The 9,883-nt window shown below is 39.6% G+C and overlaps 1 protein-coding gene across 1 annotated transcript; it reads left to right on the forward strand.

Moving 5' to 3' along the window:
* Positions 1–8,557: 8,557 nt before the first annotated feature.
* On the forward strand, positions 8,558–9,655 carry LOC138944520 (uncharacterized). Its single transcript, XM_070315354.1, has 2 exons — positions 8,558–9,039; positions 9,112–9,655. The coding sequence occupies exons 1-2, from the start codon at positions 8,558–8,560 to the stop codon at positions 9,653–9,655; spliced, it is 1,026 nt and encodes a 341-aa protein (XP_070171455.1).
* The last annotated feature ends 228 nt before the right edge of the window (positions 9,656–9,883 follow it).

Raw genomic sequence — 9,883 nt, forward strand, 5'->3', positions numbered from 1 at the left:
AGGCGCTGACCTTTATTTACAGGATATTTACAAAATTGAAATTCCCTGCTCTATCAAAGATTCACAATTATAAATAAGCAATGAAGGGTGTTTTTGATAAATAAAATTAGGAGGCTCTGTGCAAGTGACTGATTGCGATTACGTTACCCTTGTGCAAATGACAGATTACTTGCTCAGTGTTTGGTGATAGATATCAGCTGTCATTGATTTTCTGAATATTAATAAGAGAATTAATTAGAGAAATTTGTTTATCTATATTTATATATTGAAAGCTTACTCGAGAGAATATTGCGAACCTACATTTAAATCCACATGCCTGCGATATATATTTGGAAATAATAAAGTTTCTGTATTTATATTTTGTCGACTGTAAAGCATTATTTTAATTATTGTGAAACATAATCACATCAACAATGTTACTGTGGTTATGTACATGCATAATGATAATATAAGATATGGATTTGCATCAGTTTTATACATATATAACTACTTATCTTTCAAGATATTTTACATACGCAGAATCTTCACATAAAAAATTCATAGGTAAAATAACTCGTAGATAAATATCTTATTTCAAACTTAAAATAATCTATTTTTTTTTTATTTAAAGTCTACGATGTAATCTTTTTCTTTCGCAAACTACATTCAATTTTTTGCCCTTTTCAGAAATCTCATCGAAATTTGCAACAACATTTTATGATTATTAAAATAACGCTGTACTATCGACAAAATATAAAAAAAATAACTTTATTATTTCCAAATATGTTCCTCAAGCATGTGGATTTACTAAATGTGGGTTCGCAACACTTAATATTATTTCGTGCAAGTTTTCAATACATGAATATAGATAAACAACTTTCTCTTATTAATTAATTTTACAGAGAGAGTCAGGGAAACGAGTATTTGTAGAGATGCGTGGCGAAATTGTTCATGGATAGCATTCATCGATGCTTTTTCGTAATCCATCATTATGAAACGCAAATTACATTGCAGTAGCGGGATTCTCTAACGTCTTAGCGACGATTGTCGCTATCGCTAGTTATCAATTTTTGTTGCTTGCGCGACCGACGATATCGGTGCGGCGTGATTCTGTAACTTAGCCTTAACGATATCTATCGATGCATGGAAATGTAACTGCGGGTTATTGGGATAGTCGGCGCAGAATATATTGAAGGAAATAAGGATTGTGCTGAAAATATTCCGGAAAAGGAGGTATATATATTTATATGTTTTGTAATTATCTATTGCAGAATTATTATATATGGAATATTTATAATTAATTAAAACAATTTAAAGAATTAGTCTGACAATAACGAATGTTATATAATGAGATGAGCTACTATAATCTATCTATTTATATAATGAATTATAATGGCCTAATACATAATATATGCCTTTTCTCCATGTTTATAGTCTTTACAAAACGAACTAATCCGTGGAAATTCGTTAGTATTAACGGATGCCCCACGAGTAATAAACGTTTGCAATACTCTTCCACAAGAAAACTTGCAAGAAGACCCGCAAACTTCGAACGAAGATAGAGGTAGACATTTTTATTATTATAAATTAATGTTAAAATGAAAATGAATATATTGAACAATTTTCATAAAATTATCATTATTGTTTTGATTTTATAAATAATTATCGATTATATCCAAGTCAAAGAAATTTCCGAAGATTTAACAACAAGCAGGTTAAGTGTTTTGATGGACCATGCATGTCATAGAAAAAATGGATTATGTTGTAATAAATAATTAATACATTACTCATTAACATTAATTGTAATATATTTTTTATTCACAGTTAATTTCTTGGATACCGACATCGACATCGCTACGATTGATGATGTTGTATTTGATGGAAATGCATCCGACAACGAAAACATTCCCGTACAACAAAATGTCGACAAAATTGTTAATGAGAGACAGGCGAAAAGAAAGTGTACTTCACGTGTACTTCCTGCTTCCAAGCCATCGGATCTACCGAGTATTAATCGCAACATCGGTTCATCGGTCTTTTCGAGAAGATGTAATTAATAAGAATATAAATAATGTTGCAGTTATTGTATGAAAATTGAAAACAAAATTTTTTAAAATTTTTGTACAATAACATTATAAAACGCCTTTTTTATAGTACTTTTATTATTTATTAATTATAATGTTTTTTTTATAAAATTATAGCAAATCGTGTAGGAAGATCTGAGCAGTTTCATTCGTCGAAGGAGCAGTTTGAATGCATTGCTCAGAAGCAATGAATGGTATCCATTGTGATTTATGTAGGCTTCTTCATGTTCCCTAGGAGCAAGGATCGCCACGTGGGTGCAATCTATTGCTCCGATAACTCTTTCAAATGGTTGACGAGCATTCTGAAACTGCTCTCTTGCAATCTGTCTGGCTTCCAGAGTCATAGGAAATTGCACCCATTGACGAAAAATATTTTCATTTATCGCATCTGTAACTCGATGAACGCATCTGCTGATTGATGATTGACTCATCGAAATACCCCATTGTTCACCTACTGGACGTTGATAGCATCCAGTTGCGTATAATCTTATTGCAGACAGTACCTAGGTGACACATATATTAGAAATAGCCAACCATGAATATGACTTATTGTAAGTGTTAATATTAAGTAAAAGGACATTATATACTTGTTTCTCTACAGACAGCCCAGTAATTCTTGTGTGCATCAAATGAGGTGCAAGTACATCAATGAGATCAGATGTCAATTCCGGAGTTAAACGGTATAATTCCCTGAATTCAACATCGGTCAAATCAAATGGTTCTTCTATTTCTCGTAATATCTATCGATCTGCTCTTCGCTCGAGGCGTTGAATACGATTCTCAAAGTCAAATATGTGTGCGGCAAGATAAGCATCAGCCATTCTGAAAATAATTTATTTATTTATGTTATTTAATTCTGTTATCTGTAAGTCAGTAGTGCAAATTTAAAGAGAAAAAGAACAGTTTGATATCACTTGACTAAGCTTACACTGTTTTACTGATATTGGAATAATTTCTCTATTCCATCAGTCTGCAGCAATGTAACCTACATAAAGTCATACTTAAATAATTTTTCTCTCTTTATATTTTCATTGCATGATTTATATGCATAATTATTTTTATATAAACAAGTTGTATTATAAACCATTACAAAAATGTTATTTGTTTTATGAAAGATGAAATTAACCTAATCTAATTATGATTAATTTTTCTATGAAATTATTAAATGAATATAAAATGAGTCAATTATTAGAAAACTTATAGATAAATATATTTATCTGCAAAATAGTATACTTACTTATTGGAATCCTTAATCCGTTTTATTAATTTAAAAAACTTAAACTTCACACAATTATATTTGATGTATATATTATATAAATATGTCCTCACTGACAAGTTATCGAATATCGCTAAGTGGGTAGCGAGACCTCCAGAACCCGTTGTTAACGTTGCGACAATTTTCGGAACTTAACTATTTGACTTAACAAGAAATGTCGATAACTGCTCGGTACAGAATAGCTCTCAACAAAAATTGTCGATAAGTACGGTTAACGACAGCGACACTCGTCGCTGAGATGTTAGAGAATCCCGCTACAGGGCGCGCACAGGAGTAAGATAAGATAGTGGGAGACGGGAGGCTGAACACTTAATACCCAACCTACTCGCCTTCCTTTCGGTATTGGGAGGAAAGAGGAGTGGAAACCTTGCGAACCACTCCTCCAATAGGAGGCGAAGGGCCCTCGGAAAGAGTATATCCCCTGAAATATGGGGTGAATCGATTTGAGGGCTGAGAGGCAGGGGTATGGCCATTCCCCTCTCCCGTTCCCCACGAAAAACCAAGTGGGCAGGGCGTGGTGGAAGGTGTCTCCACCACGCCATAAGGAAGGAACCCCATAATATCAGGGGTATGCCGTCTCTCCTCAAACACAACGGGGAGGACGGCAACGAGACGTCAGTCTGGCGTGGGGGCGCTCGGAAGCATGCAGTTGCGATTCCCGAGCGCTCCCAAAAAGTGAGCGCCTGAGATGGACACCTGGGAGGGTTTTAGTGTGTATTTCCTGCGGAACCAATCGCAGGGAAAACCAATCGAGTCCCACATAACCCCGCGAAGCAACACCCGCTCTGTGGGGTATGTATAAAAGCATTTCTTCCTCGTAAAAAAAAGATTAGGTTAGGTTCTTCCTCGACGGCGCGCCACCTTGTCGTGGTGAGGGGGCTCATCCTGAAGCTTTCCACGCAAGTGAGAAGTGGAAGAGTGTTAAAAGCGTGTCTAGGAGAAGGAAAACTCCGAATCAAACCCGGTGTGTCGACACCGTGAGTGTGAGTGTACGCGCTCACACATCGACCGAGAGGAAAAGCCTCGTTAAAAAGGAGGGGGGGTTTAAGAGTTTAGGATGGGTTTTCTTATTTATTTTGGGTAGGGTATTGGGGTTAAGGGTAGGGTGGGTTTCTCTCTTTTTTTCTTTTGTGGGTGGGATGTGTCCTTGGGCACAAAAGGAAGGCGAATTCCTCGGGTCCTTCGACTCGAGGAGGATGAAGAGAAAGGTTAGGTTGTGACCGGACACGCCGGATTATTACTCACTTGTAATGTTATAAAATAGGAACCTTATGTCCTTCAAACGGTCGCCAGCTGTTTTTACCCTCCAAACAGCAACGAATTGGCTTCGACGGGCGCTACACGATCTGGGTGGCCGAGAATATCGAGACTTCCTGTTTGTGACTATCTCTCGCCGGAACAATCACTTCGTCGAAGAAGATCCTTTCCAAATTGGAACGAGCGCTGCTAAGCCTGAAGATCCTGTTAAAGAATACACCTCGGGTCCCGGAATCGAAATGAAAGATCACTGAATTGAACTATGAAATAAATGAATTTATTAATAATTAGTACAGGTGAATTTATCACAAACTATACCTCTTTGAGCCGAATTACAAGTTCTAACGACTATTCTGAGTTAACTCCTTTAATATAGGAAACAACTTTAATACGGATCACGCGCCGTTCGCGGGTCTTATATGTATAACGGAATAACGTGTTTGCTCAACTATCGTCTTGCTCCGACTGACTTCGAGTCTCGCTGCCGGATCTTGCACATCTCTTACTCCCCACTCTCGCACATGCGCACTTCGGTTCGCACTGCTCGTTGCGCCGCTTCGCGCGCTATGTTTTCTACATATCGGGTGTCTCGCAAATTGCCATTCTTACAATCTTCTTTTTCCTTTTTACAGCGTTTTGATGTTGCCACCCTCATAGTTTTTCGACTCGCCTACGGCTACGTGATTATAGTAAGTATCATATCGATAAGTATTTATATCAGTGCTCGGATTTAGTTGCACATTTCGGCCCGATTCCGTGGTTCACGCCTATTGCCCCCCACTCACCGCTCGTACGTTAGCGACGAGTCGCCAGATATGCGTAACTAAGGACCGCGACGCTTTGTCTCAGGAGCGTCCGTATATAAGAATGCCCAAATATAATAATAAGACAATACTTCTCTATAATTAAAAGTTTTTCTTCAATATTTTATATTTCATTGATATAAAATATTGAAGAAAACTTTTAGAATTTTGATAATTTACGCGGTGCATTTTAAAAAATATTGTCTTATTTATTATATTTAGGCATTCTTACATATGAACGCTCCTGAGACAAAGCGTCGCGCTCCTTAGTTACGCGTATCTGGCGTCTCGTCGGTAACGCACGAGCGGTGAGTGGGGGGCAATAGGCGTGAGCCACGGAATCGGGCCGAAATGTGCAACTAAATCCGAGCACTGATTTATATGGTAAGTATCTTATAGGTAAATCTATACATGGTAAATGTTCTGATGACACCTCGTGTTCATCTTCTAACTAAAATAAATCATCTTTATCTTATCTGACTGAACTCTGTTAACAAAATAAACTCTTTTAATATTACTTCTCAAATTCCTAGACTATCAGACTTTGCTCGATTAGCGATTCGGTGCTACGCTATAGTTTAATGCGCTTTTATCTTTAACGTTTTAAAACTAAATAACTGAACTTTGCTCAATCTAAACTCAAAATAACGTATTAACATAGGTACTCTCTGACTCCATAATTCCCTATGCGATTTCTCCGGTTTTCCCGGCATTTTACGCTCTAACTTTTGCAACTCGCAATCATAATTCTAATTAACGCTTTTAACGAACTAAATCTATGTTATATTCTAATATTAAATGTCTCTAGCACACGCTCATCCTCAGGCACTCTCCGCCGATGCTCCAGGATCCTCCTCAAGTCCTTCTGCCTTTCCATTTTTCGGCCGCTTACACTCGGATGACCTTATGCACCGTCTCTTTCGTCCTTCTTTGCGCCCCTGTATATCTCGCCACCGGAGCTTGGTCCAACCAATCGCAAGGTTAGGTTAGGTTATGACCGGCAACGCCGGCTTATTACTTGCTTATACCTTTGACAATGTGGATTCTCTGTCCGTTAAACGGTCGCCAGCTGTTTTTACCCTCTAAACAGCAAGGATTTGACTTCAATCGAGCGATATACGAACTGGGTGGCCGAGAATCTCGAAACTCCCTAGTTATGACCACCTCTCGCCGGAACAATCACCTCGAAGACGATCTTTCCCAGTTTGGAATGCCGAGCGCTGCTAAGCCTGAAAATACTGTTAAAGAATACACCTCGGGATCTTGAAAACCGGAATAAGACCACTGAATTGAAGTTTGAAAAGAATATGTTTATTAATTATAAGACTTGCGAATAAATCACAAAACTGTGCCCCACTGTTGGGCCGAAATTACAATTTAAATTGCAACTATGTTGAACTACAATACTGAATGAGTTTGCCAAACTCTTTTCATGATCCAAGAAACTACTTTAACACACGGATCACGCGCCGTTCGCGGGCCAATAATTGTACGACGGACTACACGTGTTAACTCTAAACTCGCTGCGCGCCGACTGAGCACCAGTCTCGCTTCCGGCTCTCGCACATCGCTTATCTCCTCACTCTCGCACATGCGCACTTTGGTTGCGCACCGCTTTTCGCGCCTCTGGTCACGCCACTTTGCGCGCCATGTTTCTTACATACCGGGTGTTCCATAAGTCTCTACTTTAACAATCTTCTTTTTCTTCTACAGACTTCCGTTGTTGCCGTTCTCATGGTTTTCCGGTCGCCTGCGGTAACGTAATTACATAGTATCTTATAGGTAAGTATTTACATTCAATTTTCGTTTTTCTTAACAATCTTCCATAAGTTACTAGATAACCCTAGATCTCTCTATCACAATATAATGCTTATAACTAATTAAAACTAAACTAAACTGATCCGCGCTATATTGTTCAAGTAAATTTCCTTTCCTTAGATTATCTTGTCGCTCAAATAACTGCTTTACTCTACTCTGCCTATTCGCACTGAAAATAGACTACCCTTTTAACACGTCACAGTTTTACAACGCTTTCATATTTATGACATCATAATATTTGAAATTAAATCAATGAACTGGAGTCTGACTAGTCCTCATTAACATAAACTAAACGAACAATTACTACGTAAACTCTCGCATCCGTGCGATCAAAATAAATCAATTTACTAGAATCTGACTAATCATCCTGAATATAAACTAAACGAATAATTAATGCGCAATAGCTCTCTACGGATTATCGCACGACCCGTCCGGATTGCCCAGTATATCAAAACGCTACATTGTACGCCTCGCTCGCTATTCTTAATTCTAATTTCCGCCTTACAAGTTGATTCATTGTCCGGACTGTTTTTTCACGCACTGCGCGTCACGAGTGTCTTTCATTATCACTCTTTCCCCAGGCGGTGCTCCGCTGATGCTTCAAAATGCTCCTGGCGTCCTTCTGCTTCTCCATCGCGCTTCCGCTTTGCTTCGGATGACCTCTGGTATCATCTCCTGCCTGTTGTCTTGCACCTCTTGCCCTTTGCCAACGGAGCCTTTATCGATTGATCGCAAGGTTAGGTTGTCGCTTTTGGATTGGATCTGAGACTAAGTCCACTGACAGATAAGTGCTCCGAAATGTCGGAGTAAACCCGGTTTAAAGTGCTCCAAACGGTGAAAAAAGTATACCAAAATGTGTTTTAGCTCATTGCGCGTCGATTGAAGCAATAATAATTTTTGCTCCGATTTTTTAATTTTAATTAAAAGGCTAAATATAAATCAAGCCACGAGGTGTGCGCGTAATGCGGTTTGTAGAGCTTAGTCATTCTATCAGTCACGTGATAAAAGTAGTGAATTGGCTCGACCTTGGCGAGGGTTGTCCTTCTCGAGAATCGTCCGGTCTAATGCTTTAAGTGCTGGAGGTTCGGGCATGTAAGACTTTCCTGTCCTATTAGCGACGATTTTAGTGACCTTTGCTTCAAGTGCGGAGGAGCTGGTCACATGGCCAGAAGGCAACCTCCACACTGTAAATTGTGTGCCTTGGAAGAAAAGAATCCCAACCATAGATTAGGCTCATACCTGTGCAACGCGGAGCACAGTGTTAATAGGGTTAGGAACAACTTCAGACCTATGGCCCGCCCGAGAGCCAATTCTGCTGATCAGGGCCCTACGCAGGAATAATGCACAAAGCCCTTCAAGCTAATGTAAATAGGGGCAGACCATTTCTGGATCTTCTAATCAACCAAGCCAGGGAAATGGATGCTGGAATTTTGTTTGTATCTGAACCGAATTATATCCCGAATTCGGATAATTGGTATGAGAACCTGGACAAAGGTGCGGCCGTATTTGTGGATCCCATGCGTGTTGGGATGCGTAATTACCTAGCCAAAAAAGGCTTTAGATTCGTGGCCGTCCATTGCGGACCTTACCTTTTTGTATCCATTTATATTTCCCCTAGGCTTAATGCTAGGGAATTTAATAGTATCTTAGACGAGCTCTCGGCTTTTCTCGCAGACCGAACTGACAAAATTATTATAGCGGGAGATTTTAACGCCAAAGCCAGCTTATGGAGCTCCGAAAGCACAGATAGAAGAGGTCTTCTGTTCTCTAGATGGACTGCTGGAAAAGATCTGCGGATAAAGAATTGGAGTAATGTCCCAACGTGTGTGCGTCCACAGGGACGTTCGGTGATTGACCTTACCTAAGTGTATTCTGACCTTTTTCAATTGGTTAGGGAGTGGTGTGTCTGGGAGGACCTGGAGTCCCTGTCAGACCACCTAATTGTTGAATTTGACATTCATACGGATAGACCTATCATGCAGTCTGGTAAAGCTTTCCCCCGTAAGTGGAATACTAAAAAGTTTGACGAGGATACGTTTCAAGCAACGCTGATATGGCGAGATAACGGACCTGACCCGGAAGATCATGAGGACGTCAGTAAGATGATTACATGGTCAAATCAAACCATGGAAGAGGCCTGCGATGTTGCTTCTGTAAGAGATGGCCCAGGAAAACCTAGGAAACAAGCGTATTGGTGGCAGAAGTCCGTGAGAGTGCTTCAAACTAACTGTATTCGTGTCAGACGCCTCTGGCAAAAAGCCAAAAAGAGGAAACATTGCCGGGACGTTATTGCGGCCCTCGGTTTAGATTATAAGGCCAAGCGTAGGGAACTGCATATGGAAATCAATAGACTTAAGGCGGCTTCGTGGCAGGAACTTCTTGATGTTGTGCTTCCGGAGAGGTACGGTAGTTGGAATCGTTTGCCGGAAGGAATTTAGGAATTCGGCCTCCGCCCAAGAACTGCACTGACTTTATTTAAATAATTCTGACACCTTTGAATTTAAATAAATATATAAATACCTGTTCTATTCGTGACTTGGTTTAATTACAATATTCCCGCACATTCGCTCGCGTCGCGTATCGCGATAGCGGATATCTTGACGTGCGCATGTCTAGAGTCGAGTTTCGGTCTCGAGACTCGCTTCTCGCTTCTTCGTATGTATTTC

Source organism: Polyergus mexicanus, unplaced genomic scaffold, assembly GCF_030449975.1.
Source record: "Polyergus mexicanus isolate NDT 795.1 unplaced genomic scaffold, iyPolMexi1.0 SCAF_231, whole genome shotgun sequence".
NCBI classification, from domain to species: domain Eukaryota; kingdom Metazoa; phylum Arthropoda; class Insecta; order Hymenoptera; family Formicidae; genus Polyergus; species Polyergus mexicanus.